General features: G+C 45.3%; 1 protein-coding gene across 6 annotated transcripts in view; it reads right to left on the bottom strand.

Annotated features, from left to right (window-relative positions):
- The window catches only part of GRIA1 (glutamate ionotropic receptor AMPA type subunit 1), a 322,415-nt gene that overhangs the window by 25,995 nt on the left and 272,885 nt on the right, over positions 1-23,535 (bottom strand). For all 6 annotated transcript variants that reach the window (XM_060296515.1, XM_030834185.2, XM_060296516.1 and 3 more), the window contains 2 exons: positions 20,404-20,602; positions 14,903-15,150 (listed from right to left, as the gene is read on the bottom strand). In XM_060296515.1, the coding sequence (XP_060152498.1) occupies positions 14,903-15,150; positions 20,404-20,602 (447 nt within the window). The remainder of the gene's footprint in view (positions 1-14,902; positions 15,151-20,403; positions 20,603-23,535) is intronic.

Raw genomic sequence — 23,535 nt, 5'->3', positions numbered from 1 at the left:
CTTTAGGGTCCTGTGGCTAAGATTACCTAATGCAGCACAGAGATCCAGATGGGGACCTGAGGTCTGGCCCCTCCAGCCAGGGTTTCTACAGACAGAAAGCATTTCGAAGGCACGTTTGATCCCCAGGCCACCCCATAATGTGAGATGCAGGTATCACCAGTTCGTGGCAGCTCGCAGTAAACCACATCTGGTTTCGTAACGTAGGACCATCTGCCAGCAGCAGGCACATGGCTCTGTGTCAGACACCTCGGAGATGCTTGCCAAAAGATAACGGAGGGAATGAATGAAAGTCTTCCCACCATTAACAGAGGGAGTGGAAACACCATTCAGGATGAGAGCCAGCCACTGGCCTCATCTTGGCCACCTCTGGTTCAGTGAAAAGAAGAAAAGCTGGGCTCGTTCTAAGGACTGGCCAGTGGAAGACAGATGTCAATGTGAAAAGAATGTTGGGCAGACCAGCAGGACTATTATTTACTTGTGGACTTCAAAATACATAAAGGTCATAATGTAGGAGAATGATCTCCTCCAGTTATAGAGAATGGCGCCTGGGGAAGAAAGGCACGCTCTGATCTCCCATGTCCCCACCCCGGGCCTGAACCTGTCTCCAGCTCTCTCTCTCTCTCTCTCTGTCTGTCTCTCTCTCTCTCTCTGTCTCTCTGTCTCTCTCTGTCTCTCTCTCTCTCTCTGTCTCTCTCTCTCTCTCTGTCTCTCTCTCTCTCTCTCTCTCTCTCTCTCTCCCCTCCCCCTTTCCACTTCCACCTCCAGCCCCTCATCTCTTTCTGTAGCAGCTCTATGCCTAAGTATCTTGTATAATGAGATTCCATGAGAGATTTTCTATGAGAAAATGATTCCCTTGCAGAAAAACAGTGATAACACAGATGGAAAAAGAATGCATGAATTACCATCTCTTTCACTCTTGTACTGTATGCTTGCTGTGTCTTTTACCTGAAATACTTTTCTCCCCATCTTGCTCGTAGATGTTCTCCCCACTGGTTCAAGGTCCTGTTCAGGGACTGCTGCTTCGTGCTAGAGGCCTTGCTAGAACTTCCACCCTGGGAAAGGGCAAGGTATTAACCCCTACCTGCATGGTTTTCCCACGTTGCCTTACCTATTGATTGTTCAGTCAGTGGATCTATTTGTCCATCTATCTGTCTGTCTTTATGGTACTTCCTCTCTTCTTTGGATTAGTGTTAGTTGTTACTGGGTTGTATCTCCTTTCTTTCCTTCTCCCTTGACTGGGACAGCACTCAAAAATTTCAGTAGTTCACACAAAAATCACGATTACTAGATTCTTTTGAAAAATGAGAAGATCTGGCAATATTCCCATATGGCAATATTAGACCAGAACTGAGTGGAGGCCATCCCCTCTAGATAGGCATATACTCTTTCGTTCACTAAGTCCCCACCATGTCCTAGGATACCCCAGAGACCGTCACTTCTCCATCTACAGCGTAGTGTAATGGATAAGAGCACAGGCTCTGAAGCTGGACTGCCTAGGTTCAAATTGTGGTTTGGCCATCTGCTACCTGTATGACCTTTGATAATTTACTTAACGTCTCTGTGCCACTGATTGTTTATCTGTAAAATGAGGTTTTTTTTTTTGCGGTATGCGGGCCTCTCACTGTTGTGGCCTCTCCCGTTGCGGAGCACAGGCTCCGGACGTGCAGGCCCAGCAGCCATGGCTCACGGGCCCAGCCGCTCCGCGGTATGTGGGATCTTCCCGGACCGGGGCACAAACCCATGTCCCCTGCATCGGCAGGTGGACTCTCAACCACTGCGCCACCAGGGAAGCCCTAAAATGAGGTTCTTAATAATACCTACGTCATTGGGTTTTTGTGAGGGGATTACATGAATTAGGGAATGCATATGAGGATTTAGAGGGTCTTGTCATATATAGCAAGTGCTCAATAAATATTAACTATAATTATTATTTACCCTAAACTGTGGTTTTGTTTCCTCATGCCTCTGTTGAAAATGAAGAAACCACATACGGGTTTCCCCTGGTCCATTTCATTCATTTTCTTTTCCTGGCCCCTCCGGGGGCATGTAAGCTGCAGTCTCTGCGTTAGATTTTGGGATCTAATCTTGGGAGTGCCACTGTCATGATTTCTGCCTCTTTGCTTTCCTTAAAAGTACTTACTTTAGTGCTTTGAGGATACTATACGGGGGATGTTGGTAGAGTTCAGCTGCATGATCACGGTCATATACTTTCACGCTGCTCCTAGGATAATCACTGGTAACAGCGAAAGGCACTATTAAGTCCCTTTAAGAGTTGGTTAATTTAATTTGTATTATATGGTCTATGCAACAGGACTAGTATTTCCTGGTTCTCTGAAGTAGGCAGAGCAAACACATCAACTGACTTGATAACCTGCTCATAAAGTCACAGTATACATGGAAGTTGGCTGGGTAGAAATCAGTCCATGTGATATGCAATCAATAGGAGTTTCCCTACAAAGTAAATTTTTTCTTAGGTTCTGTGGGACAGTTGGCCCTTGCTTTACTGAACTGTACCTTGAATTATAGGTGGGGAGAAATAAAAAGCAGTAAGAGGAAAGAGACTGGAGTGGGGAAAAGCAGTGTTTATGGGACTCAAGGAGACTGGCTTGACTAGTACTATGATTTTTTTTTTAACATCTTTATTGGAGTATAATTGCCTTATAATGGTGTGTTAGTTTCTGCTTTATAACAAAGTGAATCAGTTATACATATACATATGTCCCCATATCTCTTCCTTCTTGCGCCTCCCTCCCTCCCACCCTCCCTATCCTACCCCTCTAGGTGGTCACAAAGCACCGAGCTGACCTCCCTGTGCTATGCAGCTGCTTCCCACGAGCTATCTGTTTTACATTTGGTAGTGTACATATGTACATGCCGCTCTCTCACTTTGTCCCAGCTTACCCTTCCCCCTCCCCGTATCCTCAAATCTGTTCTCTAGTAGGTCTGTGTCTTTGTTCCTGTCTTGCCCCTAGGTTCTTCATGACATATTTTTTTTCTTTTTAGATTCCATATATATGTGTTAGCATACGGTATTTTTCTCTTTCTGACTTAACTTCACTCTGTATGACAGACTCTAGGTCCATCCACCTCACTACATACAAATAACTCAATTTTGTTTCTCTTTATGGGTGAGTAATATTCCATTGTATATATGTGCCACATCTTCTTTATCCATTCATCTGTTGATGGACACTTAGGTTGCTTCCATGTCCTGGCTATTGTAAATAGAGCTGCAATGAACATTTTGGTACATGACTCTTTTTGAATTATGGTTTTCTCAGGGTATATGCCCAGTAGTGGGATTGCTGGGTTGTATGGTAGGGAGGCAAGAATATACAGTGGAGAAAAGACAGCCTCTTCAATAAGTGGTGCTGGGAAAACTGGACAGCTACATGTAAAAGAATGAAATTAGAACACTCCCTAACACCATACACAAAAATAAACTCTAAATGGATTAAAGACCCAAACGTAAGGCCAGACATTATCAAACTCTTAGAGGAAAACATAGGCAGAACACTCTATGACACAAATCACAGCAAGATCCTTTTTGACCCACCTCCTAGAGAAATGGAAATAAAAGCAAAAATAAACAAATGGGACCTAATGAAACTTCAAAGCTTTTGCACAGCAAAGGAAACCATAAACAAGACCAAAAGACAACCCTCAGAATGGGAGAAAATATTTGCAAATGAAGCAACTGACAAAGGATTAATCTCCAAGATTTACAAGCAGCTCCTGCAGCTCAATAAGAAAAAAACAAACAACCCAATCCAAAAATGGGCAGAAGACCTAATTAGACATTTCTCCAAAGAAGATATACAGACTGCAAACAAACACATGAAAGAATGCTCAACATCATTAATCGTTAGAAAAATGCAAATCAAAACTACAATGAGGTATCACCTCATACCGGTCAGAATGGCCATCATCAAAAATCTAGAAACAATAAATGCTGGAGAGGGTGTGGAGAAAAGGGAACCCTCTTGCACTGTTGGTGGGAATGTAAATTGATACAGCCACTATGGAGAACAGTATGGAGGTTCCTTAAAAAACTAAAAATAGTGCTATGTTTTTTTTGTTTTTAATGTTCTTCCAGAGGAATAAATTTCATTCCCATGGGAATAGGGAATATGATTAAGAGGCCATTATGCTCTTCTTCTGCTAGATGTCTGTGCTGAGGAGGGATGAATAATATATGTAAATTTCCCTGCCTGACTTTCTTTTGTTTGAGAACTGCTGGCTTACTACCTCCATCTAGTTGGGAGGAAGTGGCTCCTTTGCTTAGGGATTCACCTGGGCCTTTGTCCCTTACTCTCCATAGAGAGATGCTGATTAGATATGATGATCCAGCCATGATCCCAGCCCACAGGGCCACTCATAAAACATTCCTGAAACAGGTGGCCCAGAATTTCCGTGCAAGCACTCAACTCAGGACTACCCCTACCTTTTCTTTCTACTTCCGGACAAATGGATGGAAGCAATGTGGCTATTAGCCGAACGTTTGTGGTACCGAGTGTAAAGGGAATAAAGCTATACACTTGAACATTTCTGTTCCCTGGTATCCTGCAATTTCTGCCCCACTGCAATGAAAAGAAGCCAAGAGAAGTCTGGCCCAGAGAAGGCACTCACCACTTATTTGGATGGATCCCCAAACTAATAGAATAGATGGTGAGTGCCGAGGGGAAGCAGCAAGTTGAGGGGAAGTTGACGAGCAAAGGGGATTAACATCCAAGAACTCCCGATGCACCATGAGCTCTTCCTAAGTGATTTTATTTATTCTCAAGACAATCCTGGGGAGCCTGTTTTAGGATCCCCATTTGGAAGATGAGAAAACTAAGCCTCAGAGGGATTAAATAATGACAGTCAACACTTCTTAGTCACTTTAGTGTGTGCCAGGCACTGTGGCACATTCATATGATCCCATTTAACAACCGCCGAAGTTTATGTTAGTGCTACCTTCAGTTGTTATATTTGGGAAAGTCAAGGCTTTGGGAGGTGAAGTGCCTGAGCGCCTTTTGTCATTAACTGGCAGCCCGTGATTCATACTCAGCCCTAACTTCAGGGCCCCAATGATCAGTCGGTGGTCCACACTGCTTATTGTTACTTTCCCAAGATCACACGGGTTGTAAATATGGGAGACAAGGTTTGAACAGGGTCTGATCCACACAAAGCACATTGTTTCCCACACCCACGAGCCCTGAGTGACAGAGCTGGGACAGGTATCCAGACCTTCCCTGTCCTGGTCTGCCTTTGTGTAACAGCAGCTGCCTTCTCAGAAAAGGCAAAAGGCTGGGCAAGTCTGGAAAAAAGTTGCTGAGGGGAGAGAGGCAGGGGGAGGGGGGGAGGTTGAGACAGAGAGAAAAGAGGTGCTACTTTTGACAGCATCAGCCTCTTAAAGCAACATACAATTCGTGTATCAGCGGGAGAACGCAGTGCTTGGGCAGGCAAATCACAGCCCGCCTGGGCTGCTGTTCTCGCGGTCAAGGCCATTCATTTCCCGTGGGGTTCATCTCCCCAGATCCATCCTTGTCACCTTGCACTCTCCACATTCCTCCTGTCTCTCCTTAACGTGTTGCTCTGCCATTTACGAGCTTCTCCACCAGGCATGGTAGAAACGGAGCCCTAACAGGAGTAAGTGCGCGTCTGTCTTTGGGATGCCGCCAGGACCCTCCAAAATAAATCTTGCACCGTGGAGCTGCAGCCTAGCCCAGTGCTTCAGGAAGGAGTGCTTTGGCTGTGGAGTGCAAATGGACCTGGTGTCTCATTTCCCCTGATGTTTTCAGGATGCCACCTTACAAGTTGCCAGAGGCAGGGGAGGATGCCTCTGTTAGCACGGAGGTGGAGGTGTGGAAGAAAGGAGGGTTTGGGAATCAGGGTTTGTAGTTAAGCCCTGTCCCACAAGTCACTTTGAGAACCTGGGCAAAACATCACCTCTCTGAATCTTAGCTTCCTCGCCTGTGAAGGAAAATGATAATGCCTAAGTCAAAAAATGAGAGAGGGATGACTGATTGGACATCGCTAGGGTGCTGAATGCATTCGTTTCATATGTATTCATTTCATACGTCACGGTAGGTACACAGCAGGTATGAAATGAATACACAACTCCTCCCCCCGCCCCCCGCCCGTACACTTATGGTAAAGTCAGGCTAAAGTGGTCTGCTTTTCATTGTTGAACTCCATCAAAAGCTCTGCAGAGTTTCTGGAAGCATAAAATGCTTTAGGGGTGTTTTTGTTTCAGTCTGTCATGGGCAGGTAGGGAAGCTTAACAAGCAACGAGTGTGCCCCTTTCTGCTGTTAGGCAGGGGGTCACGACGTCAGCCTGTGATGTGACCCTGTCCCTTGCACTGTGTGCCTCCCCCATGCAAAGAGTGCAGAAGGGAGGAAGGATTCCCTAGGGATTCAGGCAGTGTAGGCACCTCCCTTCGTGGAGCCTCACTTTTCTTATTTGTATATTGATTGGGTGGGACTAAGTTGCGTGTAGGTGTTGGGGGGAGGATAAATGATCTTTTTCCTCCAAATAATCATCCCTTCCTGATAGTTTCCCTCCTTACGTCCACGCTTGCCTCACACGGTTGGGAAGATCCCAACCTGGGGTCAGGCTGGCTGGGTTGAAAATCCAGCTGTCCAGTTTCCACACCAGGTCACCCTGGGCAAGTTCCGTAACCTCTCTCTGCCTCAGTTTCCTGAATTGTACAATTAAGATGAAAGCAATATTACCTTCCCAGGGTCGTTGTTAGGATTACATAAGCTAGTGCGCATCACATACTTCAGAGAAGTGCCTGGGATGAGTCAGTGCTTGAGAAATGTTAACAATAGGTCTTAGCATCACCACTAAAAGGCTAAATCACGCCCCCATCCCCCGCCCGGGCTTGTGCGCGGGGTTGCTGTGCCAGTCTCCTAGCAGGCTTTCTTGGTACTCTCTCCGAGCCATCCCACGTGTCCTGACCCGAGAAGCTTCTGTATTGATGCAGCCCTCCTCTGGCAAACCTCCAGTCTCTTTTCAAACACACACACACACACACACACACACACACACGTACACACACACACTTTCTGATTGCCTCGTTGTCCCTCCCTTCTTTTTTTCTCTCTCCCTTTTTATCCCCTGATTCCCTCCCTCTCTTCCTTTCTCTCCAGCTCTTCTGAGGATACAGGCGAATCCAGCCTTTCTGCTTGGAGACCTTTGTCTCTGATCAGGCCCGACCTGGGTCACAGAGTTCAGGGGGTTACCATGACAACAAGCATCCCTGGCTACCCATCAGGAGGCAAGGACCAATTGAAAGGGACTGTCATTTCCCTGGGACATACTGCATTTATTCTCAGCAGTGGGCCCTGCACCAATACCATACTATGGGAATAGGGTGGGAGGGACGGAGAGAAAGAAATATCAGTGTTTTTTTTTTTTTTTTTAGTGTGTTCTCTGTGGGGGTGGATCACAAGTTGTTCTCAGAGAGACATTTTATTTCTAATGCAGCCAGTGTAGGGAACTGAGGGTGGGGCTCATGTGTACTTCTCATGAACACAGTTGGTTTCACAAAGAAGAAAAAAATAAGTTATTTGGCTCAAAAGTGACGTTCTGGTAGGTCTAATGGGAGGAGGATAGGGGTGGAGAATTAACATTAATGAGTACCCTCTGTGACAAGCACTTTATGTTATTTCATCAAAACTCAGAGCAACTGCAGTGAATTGTTATTACTCCAATTTTACAGAAGAGAAAACAGAGGCTCATAAAGTTATAGTGACTCACGAAGCTAGGTCAAACTGCTGGTAAATTAATGGCCCTTGACCTTGAATTGAGGCAGTTTGACTCCGAGGATCATGATTTTGACACTGTTCAATGCAGTTTCCCTGTCATTCTCCCATTATATTAATCTTCCTTTTCTTCCCAAGCCACTGTTTCCTCAGAAAACACGTACATCTCTCTTCCCTGACGTCTAACCTTGCCTCCCAAAGTGGACTGCTGTCCACCTCTAACAGAATCACCGAGCGGACTTGTGGAACTTGAACATTTCTGGACCCTACCTGGACCTGCAGAATCAGGAATTTCAGGAATCAGAGTCTAGAAAGGGGCATTTTCAACCAGCTTCCGTAGAAGATTTTAATGCATACTAAAGTTGGAATATTGTGCTTTTATGGCAATAGATTCAACACCACCAAGACGTCACTTGCTTATTTGCTTCCCAGTGACATTCTGGGTCAGGGTGATTCCCTAAAAGTGGAAAACCCTTCTCAACGGCCTTGAAGATACAATCATGTCACATGGTCCCAGGATGGAGGTGGGCAGCTAGGAGACCCTCAACCCCTGGAAGTGAGACCACTCCCCGTAAAACCTTGTGACGTTTCTTCCTAAGTCATGGCCTTGACCTCCCTCTTCTTTTTTAGCCAGACGCCAATACAGACGAGTGGTTCTTAGGAGATATTTTCCAGCCTAGGGTTGTGTGAAGGGAGAAAAATCTATTCAGTAGGAATACAATTGAAACTAAACTGTTGATGAGCAATCTTGAGCTTATGTCCGATTAAAAAATAAAATAGATATAGACAAGATACAGTGCAGTAGGAGGAAGGTAGAGGTAATTGGCAGCCTCTATCGTTCTTGCATGTGAGCCAGGAATTCTGTACCCCTCCCAGAGATGCCTTCCTCAATCTTCTAGGTGCCCCAGAGGTGAAGTTGAGGTGGGGATACATCTGCCCATTTTCTGTCCTTGCCTGAATCACTTTGTACCTGGGTAGTCCTGAAGCAGGAACACAGAAGTCCCAGAAAGCTCCCATAACAGAGTTCTTTCCCAAACTGCCAAGTCTTAAAGTAAAGGCTATGACTGATGACAAACATAGAGCCGCTTCTTCCATCTGTCCCCATCTCATTATGATCTGTAACCACATTCATTATCGCCTACCAAAATGACCACAATGGCTTTTTAAATGACCTCCCTGCCTGTGAGCCTCCTCTCTGGTTCTCGTCGCAAACCACTGCCAGCATCATCTTCGGGAGTCTGTCTGATCATGGTCCCTCCATCAGTGGCCTTCCATGACCTCTACTGACATCAGATAAAAAATAGAGCGACTTTTGAAATCCTTTGCACTGTGACCACAGCCAGTCGCTCTTACCTATTAATGCCTTCTCTAGTTAAAGTGGATTCTTGTTCCTGAAAACAGGCCCTATGATTTCCCACCGCTGTGTTTGTTGTTATTCTGTCCCCTCCATCTGGAGTTCCCTGTCCTTACTTCTCATCTATCACAGTTTCTCCAGGGCCTAACTTGGATGTCACCTTGGCCTCGAAACTTTTGGAAATCCTCCCATTCAGATGTGGACTGTGCTCTTGAGTGTTCCCAGATCTGTTAGGGCACTGAGCAGAATAACGGGTATCTGTGTAATATGGCTCATGAGCTGTGCTTGACTGTGCATCATTGAGGGGCTGGGATCGCTTCCCTCTCACCACTGCCCCCTGAAGTGCAGCGCACAGTCCTTTGTGTGTGGAGAAGATACATATTTGGAAAGGAATCTGTGAAGCTGCATGCAAAGCCCAGGGAGTGGGTCTTAGACCCGCACCCACTAAGCTGTAGGAGAAGGCTGCAGTGTGCTCCTCCTGTCACCTTGGCTCACACGTCTGGCATGGATAAGACACGTGACAGAACACAAACACGTCATGATCACAGGGACCAGAGAAGACGCCGCGGAACCACAGTCACAGTTAAAGACCAGACTTTGACCAATGTCCCGATTAGGGTATAACTCTTAGCAAATCCATTAAACTCCCGATAGATGGTTTGTGAAGGAGAGTCATTAGATGAGATTTTAACTCAGGCCCACCTGGTGTGGATTCCTTCTTGAATGGGTAAAACAGGGGTCATGCTCCCTTAGTTAGGAAATTTGAATACATCGTCTCTAACTGAAGGGAGTCTTTGTCATAATAAAGACAAGAGACTTCAGTTCAGACCAGCAGATACATTGAGTTGGCACCAGAAGGGCCAATAGATCACAATTAGTGGATTTACCTATTCCCTTTCCCTAGTGGCCGGCATTGGCTGCGTAGGTCTTTATCCACAACCTCAGGGCTTCGGAAACAAAATCCAGCCCCTCACCCAATCCCAAGCATGCAGTGACGGCCAACAAACAGCATCTGTTTCAAAGAAACACCACCTGTCCAAATGGAAAATCAAGCACGGAACCACCTTGCTTCCTGAGTATTTGTTTCCAGAGCAGAAGAGACAAATGCCATTCTGTCACTGCCACAGCCTTTTAATGCTCTGTAGGGACAAGCCTGGCCTCTGCCAAGTAGACTTGGCAAGTTTTAGAGGAACATTTGGGCCTTAGATATCGGCTCTCTGACCTTGTGGGGCAGAGCTGGGTGATCTGCCGTGGAGGAACCTGGACCTTTTTCCAGGCAGGCTGGAAGGGAGCGAATGCCCCACAGGTGTGGTCAGGTCTGGCTTTATGGAGAGTGGTGCAGGGGACCGCCAGGGAGGTCCTTTCTGGCTGTGGGCACTGGCCCTAAGTCTGGAGCACATCTGCCTTGTGAGGGCAGCCAAAGCCCCACCTTTCACAGGGCAGAAGAGAAGTTTGCAAGGTCTGTAGTGTAAAACACTCCTAAAGAGTCTGCAACTTTGTGAATGACTAGACGGTCTTTGAAAAGGTATTTTCTACAATTCTAAATAATCTGAAGACAACATTGATTTCCTCTGCCATATCCTCTTTAAGTACATTTAAGCCCCTTTTCAATGGGGAACAGAGGTATCATGTCCTACCCCTTCACTCTTCTCCTCATTTTCCACCTCTGTCATGCAGAATGGTTTGCTGGGATCAGATCAGTGAATCTAAGATTGTTGCATCAGGCACATGTGTCTGTGGCATTTGGCTTGCCATGACTCTTTGGTGTTTGACCATGACTTGGGGAGTCAGCATCATTCGGGGCATGTGAGACAGAGACCTGAAGGAAGCCGGGCTGGACTGTGGGCGTGCATGTGTGGTTACTCATATTTTCTGTAACCGTTTTGCAATGATATGTTTCATGGGACCGCTACACTGCTGGTTGCTAGAATGACTCCTTTTATTGCTGAGATGAGAAGTAGGCGAAGAGGGACGTTCCCAGGCCAGAAACCCAAGGCTCTCTTAGGATGAGCGTTGCTCTTCTGTTTTCGAGTCAGGGAGCCCCATGGCTCTCATAAAGGTTGCCAATGGAGAGAAAGGAGCACTGGGAGAGAGCTGGAGCCATGTGGGCTCCATTTAGGTATTCTTTTTTTTTTCTTTTTTTTTTTTTGCGGTACGTGGGCCTCTCACTGTTGTGGCCTCTCCTGTTGAGGAGCACAGGCTCCGGATGCACAGGCTCAGCGGCCATGGCTCACGGGCCCAGCCGCTTCGCAGCATGTGGGATCTTCCCAGACCGGGGCATGAACCCATGTCCCCCGCATCGGCAGGTGGACTCCCAACCACTGTACCACCAGGGAAGCCCCATTTAGGTATTCTTGACTTGCACATCAACCATCTGTGATCTTATCTGGAAGATATTCCTTTTCATGTCTCTTTCCCTTTCTCTTTCTTTCTCAAAATCAATAAATGACTTGTTACGTCTCACAGAGATGTAAGCAATAGAATTAAGTATTTATTTATTATAGAGTTGAACTATTTTCAATATTTACACCAGAAAGAATCTTTGAGCATGCAAAACCCATAAAGGCAGTGTTACTGCTCAAAGAAGTGGTGCATTAAAGAAGAAGGGCATTAAAGTGAGCATTCACTGTCACTATCTTTTGCCTTCAGAGTGGTGAGTGGATGCCCTGGGCTCCAAAAGTCTGCATTTTTAATTTTTGAGTTGACGGTGATTGTTTGCCCAGTATAATAGGTGCTGGGAAGCTGGCATAAGTTCGGTGTCCTGCCTTTAACAGTGTTGTCAGTCATAATGCCCAGCCCAGAGAGTAAGTACATCCACGGGCTCTGGAGTCAGACTGACTGGGCTTGAAATCTGGCTCCTTTATTAGCTGTGTCCAACTGGTCAAGTAACTTAATTCTGTGCCACCGTTTCCTCATCTGTAAAATGGGGATAATGGTACTTCATAGGGAAATTAAGAGGATATGAAACACTGCACATAGCACAGCGTGTGGCATGTGGTAGGCAGTCACTCAATGGTAGCTTTTATCGTAGTGGGAAGTAATTTGAGTCCCAGATGACTGGAGATTTACGTTCACATTACTGAGTTTGTCACCATGTTCCAGGCACCCATGGATAGGGTAGGGTGGTGGAAGTAATGTATTGAGTGGGCAAATCGTGTCACCTTCTGTAGCCTTTTTTTTTTTTTCCAACTTTGCATCTAAATATTTAGATTAAATGATGTCCCTGACCCATAAAGCCTTCATTAATTGTAATACTGCAGCATCATTGGTGTTCCTGGACCTATAAGAATTCATTCTCTACCTTGGGCCTTTCTAGGGTGATGTTCTATAAGTACCTAAAAGTTTCTTTTCTTGCCAAGCACTAGCCTCTGAATCCCCTTTGAACTTTGCCTAAACTTGTACAAAGAGATTTTTAAGTTCTTGCAGACAAAAATGCATGATTAATAAATACTGGGCCATTTGGTTTCCCTTTATTAGGTCACATACAATTATTTTTACACTCCTACAGATATCGTTATTTCCTGATATTTGGACAGTTGCTTACAATTCTTCAATGTTTTTTCATTGCTCTTCAAATAAGGACAAAAATCCTTTACAAAAATCTGTCTGCATTTCATTATTCTCCAATCGTAGCTTAACTTTTTCTCCTCTTTATTACCCGTGCTCCAGGAGTACTTAGCTTCTTTTAGTTAGAGTCTCTGCACGTTCTGTTCCCTCTGCCTGGACTGTTCTTCTCTTCCTCTCCCCTCACTATACTTAGTTAGCTCCTGTTAATCTGTCATATTTCAGCTTGGAAAAAAAGCATCCTTGGAAAAGTCTTCTCAGCCACATCCTACCTATCCTGCACACCAGTTGGACCTTGTTATCTCTGGGTGTATTTGAGATCTTCTCTGTGTCTTTATTGTTCTGCAGTTTCAGTTGAATCAGCTGCTGATTTTCATTTGTTTATCCTGCTTGGGACTCATAATTTTTGAATCTGAGTATTTATGTTATCCATAAATTTTGGAAAATTCCCTTCATATATTACCTCTACTTCATCCTCTCTTGTCTCCATGTGGAACTTAAAGAAGACGCACCTGGCATTTTTTTCTGTCTCATGTCTCTTAGCCTCTTTGGTATATTTTCTATCTTTTTATCTCTCTGTGTGATATTCTAGGGAATCGTCTCCTTTTTTTTTCTAGTGCACTAATTTTCTCTTCAACTCTGATTTGCTGTTTAACTCTTTTAAAATTGAGATTTTATATTAATGACTACATTTTTTTTCACCTCTGTAAGTTCTAATTGATACTTTTCCAAATACATCTTATCTTTTATGATAGTGTTTTTTTCTTTTAAAAGTATTTTTGATTGCTTTTATGTTCTTACTTGTACTTCTGATTCTTGCTCATGTATGTTGTCACATAATTTATAACTTTGCCTTGCTTAGGGCAGACCCAGAATAATTAGTTTATGCTTTTTACTATGGTTTTGGTTTCCTTTTCCCTTTTTGACCTAGAGATTTCTTAACTTGCATTTAAAAGTGTATTTGTTATATCTTTCTCCAGCATATCTAGGTGTTTAATAGTGGGGGTTTTATTCTGCCAAATTGCTGGAAGTAGGTGTCCTCTGGGTCCCCTTTTATAGACTATCATAATTGTCATGAACCATTAAGCAATAATCATCTGTTCAATGCCTTTCTTCCCTGCAAGAATGTAGTTCCATGGGACCCGGACTATGTATGTCTTACCCCTAAACTGCAGCTGCAGCTCCTAGCCTAGTGCCTAGAAGGTTGTAGGGATCAATATTATTGGAATAAATGAATGAAGTGGAGGCAGAGTTGGCTCTGGATGTCATGTCAAAATGGGTTAGGAACCTCTCTCCATCTTTTTACAACCTTTTAAAACAGTCTCACCTTTCCTTGAATGCTACCCTTCCCTAAAGTGATTTAATCACTCTGTAATTGACACAGTGCCTTACAGGTGACGTTACACTATTGCTTTCATTTACCTTCTATATAGATTATCCCATTTGAACTTAAAACCACTTTGGACCTAGGAAAGGATGAGATGGTTATCCTCTCCTTATAGATGAGGATACTGAAGGTCGGGAGATGATATGTCTCACCTTTTGTAAGACAGTCAGTAGTAAATCCCAGAGTTAAATCTAGGTGTTTTGACTTTACTTTTACAGGACTCTGCCTTAGCTGTTTGGCATGTATACCAGAGCTTCTTTATGTGAAAATAAAGTCCACTTTGCTTCTTTACTTAAATACCTGTTTCTTGCTAAAGACATCAGCATCTAGGAAAGAATGGGTGCTACCACTCGCTTGGTGCTGTTTTGATTTCCACAGCTAGAATCTCAGGACTCAAATGACTTGATTTTTCATTTGGACCATGTACTTGCTTCTTTGGAGACAAACATTACAAACCACCTTCTGTCAAAGAATCCAGGTTGCTGGAGAGCCCTGTTCGTGGCCTAGTAGGATGTGGAGGTGTCTGGTAAAGGATGGTGTGTTACAGATCACACAACAGAAACACAAGGTTCATCAGTGTTTACCACTTGGAGGGGTAAGGCGAGGCGTGGGAAGGGGACACATGGGCAGCGACAATCAGAGCAAGCTGAGGCCACTGGGTCAATTTCCAACCTCAGGGCTGAAGATCTTGGGTGGCTGGAGTCTCCCAGGCCCACAGGTGTCTAAGAAGAGACCTCTTGACAGCTCGCACTGTGGCCCTGGAGCCATGTGGCAGGCACAGCAGCTTCCTTTCTCAGGTAGGGAGGGGAGAGGGAGTACCAAGGAAGCAGATCTTGGCTACTTACCTTAGGGCGGACCCCTTGGGCGTCGCAATGCCATAGCCTTTGGAATCCAAGTTACCTCCCACTTTCATGGTGTCACAGGGTTTCCGCTGCTCAATATACTCATTCATGGTGGACTCTAGAAGGTAGGCGTATTTGCCTTTGGATTTCCTTACTCGGATCATCCCCTCCTCCGTGGTCCGCACAAACACAGATGGTTCTGCTGACTTCATGTACGTCCACATCTTCTCAAACACGGCGATTTTAGACCTCTGGCAGGGGACAGGAACGAAGCTGGAATTAAGCGCTGGCTGTGCGTGGTGGCATGGAGGTCGGCCCACACACAATAATGAAGAGCCAGGTGTGGCTTGATCACACATTCATGAGCGAGATTAGCTCAGGAAGAAACAAATTATGGGTGATTGCAAAATAAGAGGCTCTAATTAGTACCAGTAGGCTTCAAAGTACAAATACCTTGCAAATACAGAATGAATAGGAGAACTCAGAATCTTTTAATTACTGCTGATAGTTACAGCCCTCTTAAATATGGGGAGAGTTAAGAAACTGGGGCTCTGTCTGACTTTTCAAGACATCAGAGGACCTATCTGTTGTTCAATAAGGTCATATTCACAGAGCCCTGAAGAAGTGGAGAGCTGACGATATAGGTGGAGTCTGATTTCATCGTTAAAGGACAACACTAAAGAATTTCTAATAGATCATAGGCGCCAAGTTCCAGTCATCCCGTATTGCAAGACTGGCCCTCAGAATGCAAATTGTTGTCTGATAAAGTTAATAACTTGGGACTTAATGCTGTCTTCTGCTTACATTTCAAAAGCCTCTACCTCCAGCCAAGCTGCTTTCCTCATTTCCTCCTGAACTCATTTTGGGCCTTCCTTCCTTTGTGACTTTGCCTCATTTGTTCACTCCCCTGGATATGTTGGTTCTCTCCAGCCACATCCTACTCAGCATCTCACAGATCAGAACAAATCCTGTGTATTCTGAGACTATCTCGGTGCCAAGGACAGTAGTTCTCAAACTCTAGTGGGCACCAGAATCATGTATAGAGACTGTAAATCTGCAGACCCCCTGGCTCTAAACCTAGAGATTCTGATGCAGCAGGTGTTGGATGGAGCCTAGAATAAATCTTTTTCAGAAGTTCCCGAGGTGATTCATCTGTATGGCCTGTGTGGCCCTCACTTTAGAAGGAATATTGTGAGGATTGATGTTCCTCTAGGACACATTGTCCAGGCACTCACTGCATGTCCAAGCTAGACTTTTAGGACTGAGAGCCATTCACACTTGGGCTTAGGTCTCAAGTTTGTGAACACTACCTGAGGGTAGGGGACGTCTTCCCTTCTGTCGGTCCTGCACAGAGTCTAACCTTGCATCTATCTAGTAGGTTCTTAGTGAGGGCCCATGGTCTAGGACCACAAATCCACCCTCTCACATGTGATGCTCTTCCTAAAAAGCATCCTTTCCCCAACAGGTAGATGTATTTTAGGGCTACTGGTATCTGGCTTTTGAAAATGCTTTGTAAATGGACAAGTGTTAAACTCATGTAAGGGACTATTTTTTTAAAGACAGTTACTACTAGAGTTAGGCCACCTATGTAATCTAGTGGTTGATATATAGATTATAGATTTCTTTAGTATAAAATTATCGTTATACATGCAATATGTCATTATTCTTTGCACACAATATCAGGTTTATTTTCTTGATATCAACAAGCGTTGGCAAAATATTGATAGGCAGTTAGCTTGTTGCTTGAGCCAATAAAGATATTTGGACCCAGAAAAACTCTAGGTCTCAAGGAAAAATGAATGGAGATCGTTACTGACAATGTCAGGGAAGCGTTCGGTAGAGTGAATTGTAAGATAGTCTATAATTAGATAAATGAGATGATTTGTTTCACTAGATGGTTTACAATCTGGGAAGGACACTGGCCTGGGGGTGAGGAACCCTGGGTGATAGTCTTGGTTGTATTGCTAACTTTCCTCATTTGTTCTATAAGGAGTTTGGACATGGTAACCTTTACGTTCCTTGCTAGCTTGAAATATTTGGTTCTTTACGTGAATATTTATCATTCAAGCAACAGTGTCCAGGTGAGGAAAAAAAAAAAAAGAAAGGAGAAAAGGGAGGGAGGATTATCAAAGTTAGGAAAAGAAATATCCGAGACCAATCGTAGCATCCACAACGTATTGAATATTCTCTCACAGGAAACAGGGAAATAGATAAATTCAGCTGTGACCAGATTTGCGGATCATCTTCTAGGCACAAAACCAGCAAGACACGCAGCAGGGCAATTGCAAGATGCAATGTGACCTGGCAGGATGCTCACAGCGGGGGAACACTGGGCTGCTGACAGGCAGAGCTGCAGAGCGCTCTGGGCCACAGTATACAGAAAATTAATATGTCCCCTCAGCCTCACCCCAGTGCCCCCAATGCCAAGGCTGCACTCACAGTCGCTCAGAGTAGAACTATCAGGAAAATGTCATCTCCAGGAATGCGAAGGCAATGCGAGTGGCAGGGAGGATTGGAAACAGGCTTGGGCTATTTGTTCTTGGATCTCTCTCCTCATCCGCAGCTCCCACAGCCCTTCACACATCTTAATTAAACTGTCGGTGGAGGATTAAGTGACTCTGGGTTGGGGCTGCCGAGAAGCTCTGGGCTGCCACGGGGATGAAAAGCCAGACTGTTCAGAAGTAGAATTCTTGTTGCCCTATTCCCTCCTTCTGCCTTATGGGGGTGGTAGGTGACCTTGTCTCCCCACCCACCAAGGTCCTGGTGGGATAATTCTCAAGGTCAGCGTCACAGAAATGGAAGGGCTCACAGGACACATCGGGTCAGCAGCACTCTGTTTTTTTTTTTTTTTTTTACAGGTGAAGAAACCGAGGCCCACAATGTGGCAATGAACTGTCCCAAGTCATGTAGCTTGTTAGTGGCAGGGCCAGGAGGAGTAAAACCTCATCTCCTGATTGCACCCCTAGTACCTTTACACTACGACTAGCTGTCTCCCTTGTTTTCTGCTTTATGTTTCAGTGGCTGCAGGACTCTGGGCAAGTAACATAACCTTTCTGAGCCTCAGTATTTCTCTCCTGACAATGGCGATAATATGGACTCACTACACAGTGTCGCCATGGAGATTATATGAGGATAGAACACTTTAAAGTGGTAAAGGGCATACCCCAGTGCCTGGCACGTAGCAGGTGTTCCGTAAGTGGTGCAATTACTACTAATAATTATGACTTTTCTTCTGGTTGGACTTCAGGGTAGAAATGCCCAATACATGTTTGGCTTGGTACCAGTTTCCCTTCCTATATACATGGCAGACATTGATAGCAATTAAAGAATTCTTTCATACTGAGCCCGATGTGACCTCAGAATCCCTCTTAACATAGAACTCCAGGTAAGCACTCTTGACCAATCAGAGTGAACTGTTGATACAACCTATTTGCCTAGTGTAATGAAGTAAGCCTGGCTAGGGCACAGAGCTTGTCGAATATGCACTGCCTTGGTTCTAAATGCCTAGCACAGTGCTCTGGACAAGAGCTAGTAATATGTGTATTTTCATAGTTATTAACAGAACGTGGAAGTCTTAAGTCTTAGCTGTGCCTCTGAATTAGCTAGGACATGCACATTTTCTTCTTTGGACCTCACTTTCCCCAACTACAAGAGTGGAGGGTTAGACTGGATTTGTCTATGGGCCTATCTAGTAACTTGAGCGATCTTTAAAAAAAAATTATTAATGACACCATCCATTAGGACAGTGTGGTTCAGTGCAAGAATATTTGGGTCGGAATGAGGAAATTCAGATTTTGTACCCCTCCCGGACACTTGCATCATGAATTCCCTGCATCTCAAATTCTTGCCTGCAACGTGGACACACAACCCCTGTTCTGCCTTAGGTCACGGGTGAAACATAAAGGAGACCATGGATGGGAAGGGGCTTCGGGGGCTGTAACATGCGAATGTACCGGGGTGGAGATCATGGGTATATAATGAGTGGACAGATTGGGTGGTTCCCCGACTGCATCAGCAGGGCCTGGGGCATAGAACTGGCTTTATGGACAGATATCGGGCATCTCCTTCACACTCTGGTTGCAGGCTAAAGATGTCAGAGAATTGTAACAAGATTACAAGTGCTTTTTCTACTAACTGGTTGGGTTAGCCTAAGCAAGTCATGTTTCTTTCTAAAATGACGACTCTGACCAAGTGACCCCTAAGTTACCTTCTTGCTCCACTATGTTGAAAATGAATGATTTTAGTCTTGGAACCTCTATCAGCCATGGTTAGGACTTTGGTCCCTCTTCTGCCTGTCATACAGAACGCAGAGCCCACGATCAAGAGGCTGTGCACAGCACCCTGTGGGTTCACTCAGAGTCTGGGGTTTGCTCCATGAAGTTGCAGTGAGAACCCAGTGGGTCTGCATAGGATCCCCACCCTCTTGCCCGAGGCGATGCAGAGGCTAGCTCTGTATTCTCCTCCTCCTCCTTATTGGCTGTGTGACCTTGGGCAATTACTTTTACCTCTCTGAGCTTCCTTTGTAAAATGGGGATAACAATCCCCAACTTGCCTCTGATGAGATGAAATAAGTCATGAAATGTGTGCTTCTTAGCACAGGGCCCAGTTCATAGTATGTGCTGAGGAAGTGGTAGCAATTGTTTATTATTTTTATTTGATGAATATATGGTAACTCCCTGTGCTAAACATTTCCAAAGTCCAGGGAACTACAGGTTTTCTTGCTTTGGAGCATTTGTTCAAGTTGCTCCTTTTGCCTAGAATGTAATTAGCGTACCCTGATCTAACTTGGTTTCATGATGTCTAGAGATGTTTACAGGTCTATCCTTTGTGGCCGCAATCCCTCCCTACCCCTCCTTCAGGATGGCTTTCAATTGCCTACACCCTCGGAAGCCCTAATGGGAAATGGAGCCCCCATTCATTGTTCTTTGTTTCCTTGTATTTTAGATGTCCACCTCTTTTCATCTCATAATGACTCTTGAAGGTCGACATTATTTTCCTCATTTTGCCTCTAGCCACAAGACATCTCCACCACCTCCACTCCCACTTCACATTTTCTGTATCTCCTGGCACTATTTAATAGACTGCCTATTCCAGTCATTACTTCCCATATAACATCTCCTTATTCATCAAAGTCTCCAAGGAGGGGACACAAAGGGCATCAGGTTGAGACCTTGTTCCTCGCTGTTCCTAATCAATTACTAATAAGGCTGAAGGTCCTTATAGGAGCAGGAAGGGAATTATATGTCATATCCTTTGCAGCCCTCGGAGAACTTGGCACAGACTGGTATACATAAAGGGTCTAATTCAATGCAAGAGCTTTGAAGTTTCCACGAATGCAGAAATGAAGGTTTCTCAGGGATCCGTAGAAAGCTGAGAAATGTCTGTTTCCCTGACTTACGCTCAGTTAAGCAGTTGCCTATAATCTCATGCTAATGAGAAGGATATTTTACTGACAGTAGTGGTTCCCTTTTGTGGAAGTGCCCTGGGACAAGGGATGTCCCTACCCTGAAGAACTCCTTCGTGGATCCCGCTTCTAGGGTCCCGTAAGCGATTTCTGTCTGCTTCGCTAGGTCCTCGGCACTCTCAATGGGAGATACCATCCTCTCCACGGTCAGGAAGGCGGCCAGGTTGGCTGTGTAGGAGGAGATGATGATCAAGGTGAAGAACCACCAGACGCCGCCAACGATGCGGCCGGACAGGGACCTGCAGCCCAAAGGGAAGAGGTGTCAGAAGCACAGAATCAATTACAGAAGACTGTGGGGAGGGGCCGAGGGCCAGCCCCAGCCCATCAGCAGAGCTGTCAAGCCCTCTTGCACCCTTCTCTTCTGTCAGCAGGGTGTGAGAATCCAAACGTCAGAGTCTCCTGTGCATTTTCCTTCCTTACTGTGGATAAGGATCTGTGGGGTTGCCATCCTTCATGGGTGAGACTGCCCTGCAGGTACATCTTCACGCTCACTCTCACACATACATACACATCGAGACACGAGACACATGCCAGCAAAGACACAGATATGTCAACATTTGCCCGCAAAAATCACAAACATGTATAAACATCCTGTTACAAGCAGTTGCATGTATGCCAAATGTATGTGCACACATATATAGACGCAATGCATTTACACAGATGTCGCACACATTTGATTATGTCCAGAAATGTTTCCAGACTGCCTTCTCGCCACTGCCCTCCCGGCTGGCAAAGGCCGCCAAAATGATGGATTAGAAGGAAGGGAAGGGAGAACATTTTGCAAATAAAGACAACACTAGCACTCCGTCCAGCCACCTTGGGGAATGTCACTGTTGAGTGCAGGCACGGTTCTCCTCCTTATCAAAGAGAAAGAGAATTTGGCTGAAATAAAAGACAAAGGATAGTCTGATCTGGATCAAAATGGCAAATATGACAATCAAATGTGAAACAAGAAACTTATCCTTGATTTTTGGGTCCTGTTCTCTCTTACGCCCAAAACTGTGAAGAGAAACGTGACCAGCCAAGAGTTCCACTGTGATTGTTTGGATTTGGCTAGGAGACTTCAAGTCCGGGGCTTCCCAAAGATGTTACCAATGATGTAGATACTATATGGGGTGATTTTATGTGGTGGCTAGACATGGCATCGAGCCATACTCAATCAGATAGTGATAAAGTTATTTGCATTCCATTACTCCTTCCATGCTGCTCGGTTTATTAAGGAAGTGTCATCCTGGAGCTGCTGTGCCCTTAAGCCCTTTATAACATGTGCTCCGACAGCCTCAAGCTCAGAGGTGACAACGCTTAACTAGAACCTCATGCTTAACATCGAGAGCAATCACCAGTCCAAACCGTGAGCTCTATGGATAAGGAAACTCAAGAGTCCCAGATCCTACTGACTTGGGAGCAACACCCAGGCCTGCTGGCTTGCTTGATTGTTGAGACTTTGTCAGCCCTCTGTGTGTTATTCCCATGTTCCTGTCTGTTCTACTTTGTTTTGGTTTCTGAGAGACTCCTTTTCACTTCAGGCAGACAGTGCTCACCCCAAGAAATCCAACGAATACTTGTTATCGCTTGCTATATAGAAAACACTGTTCCTAGATGCTTCACAGGAAGGGGGAAATAAGAGACTTGTTCAAAGGGATGAGAGCAGGAGAGTGCAACAAAACGATGTCCTTTGAAGAACAGCTTCAGGAAGAGGGGAGACTCTACAGGAAGAAAAGGCTTGGAGAGAGATGTTCACTGAAGGTCTGATGTGAGGCTTGTGCCTTGTGACCTGAGTGAGGCGCATCTGGCAGAAGTTGCAGGAAACGGATGCTATCTAAATAGGAGGAAGATACTTTTGATGGGCAGGGTAGTACAACAGTGGCTCTCCTGGGGATGAGAGTGAGTGTCCCTATTTCTGAAGATGTTCAAGTGATAAACTATTTATAGCGATGTTGTACTTGGTGCCTGCCCTTGGTCCTCCAGGGTACTAAGCGCTGGGGACACAATAATAAGCCAGACAGAGGAAAGGCCAAGCATCACGTGGGACCAGAGACCAACTGCTTCCTCTTAACACTCCTCCCATCTCCGAGACTGTGTGACTGGAAATCGTACATAAGTAGATCAGGATGCATGGCTTCCATTGGTAAGTCAAGCAAGATGTGGTACATAGAGGCAAAATCATTTTCCCAGTGCCCCAGGACTAATACACAGTTATACTCAAGATCACACCAGTCTTCTGATAACTAGTCCAGTGCTCTGTTCACCTTAAGAGACAGCAGATACAAGTGTCCAGGCCCGTGTGAGGATGCTGCTGCTTTTCCAAATCTGGATGATCACAGTGGCATCTGACCTGGACTTCTTGCCTCCATTCAACCCCCCTACCCCCCATCCTCCCACTCCTCTGCCGAATCAGTTCTCGACAAGGGAGCCTGCATGATCTTTTGGAAAACGTTGATTACATCTTGTTTCTTTGTTGCTTAAAACCCATCAAGGCCCTCCTCTTACCCTTGGAATAAGATTCAACTCCTTGGCCCGCTCTCCAGTGCTGTCCCACAACGTGGATTCTGTAACTCTGGTCCCTCTGGAATTTGTCTGACCCTTTATACTCAGAAGGCTCTCACCCTTACCACATGCTGCTCTTTCCCGTGATCAGTCCATCAGCCCTGTTCATCCTTCAGCCCTCATCCTAGTCATCACTCTTTCAGCATCCAAGCACATGACTCTCAGAGCCCCGTGCAGCTCACATTGCAGCTGGCGTCTGACATCTGTTTGTGTGATTGACTGTCAGGTGTACCCCTAGACCACACGCACTGTGAGACGTGCCATGTTGGATCTCTAGCACCCAGCGCAGAGTTAGCCTCAGGAACAAGCGAATGCACAGATGCCACCTCTTTTAGAACCTGATGGTTACATTCACATTAGATTCTAGAGCCCAGGAATCATTTTCAGGGCCAGGAGAATTCTAACCTGCTGTGGTTCAGGATGTCTGGAGTCATGGTTTCAAACTGTGTGTTCAGGATGGCAACCCAGCTGAAGTATCCCAACTTGGGGATCCTCTGTTGAAGCTCAAAGGCCTCCCAAGAAAGGTCCAAGCTTACGGGTCCTTTTTCCTGTTCTTTAGTATTTATTTGCTGGATGTTGAGAGGAGCTTACCCTGCATGGTATTCCCTACATCCCTGCCTACTTA

Source organism: Globicephala melas, chromosome 3 (assembly GCF_963455315.2).
Source record: "Globicephala melas chromosome 3, mGloMel1.2, whole genome shotgun sequence".
NCBI classification, from domain to species: domain Eukaryota; kingdom Metazoa; phylum Chordata; class Mammalia; order Artiodactyla; family Delphinidae; genus Globicephala; species Globicephala melas.
The sequence above is the reverse complement of the archived record's forward strand: the minus strand, read 5'-3'. Positions and strand labels throughout refer to the sequence as shown.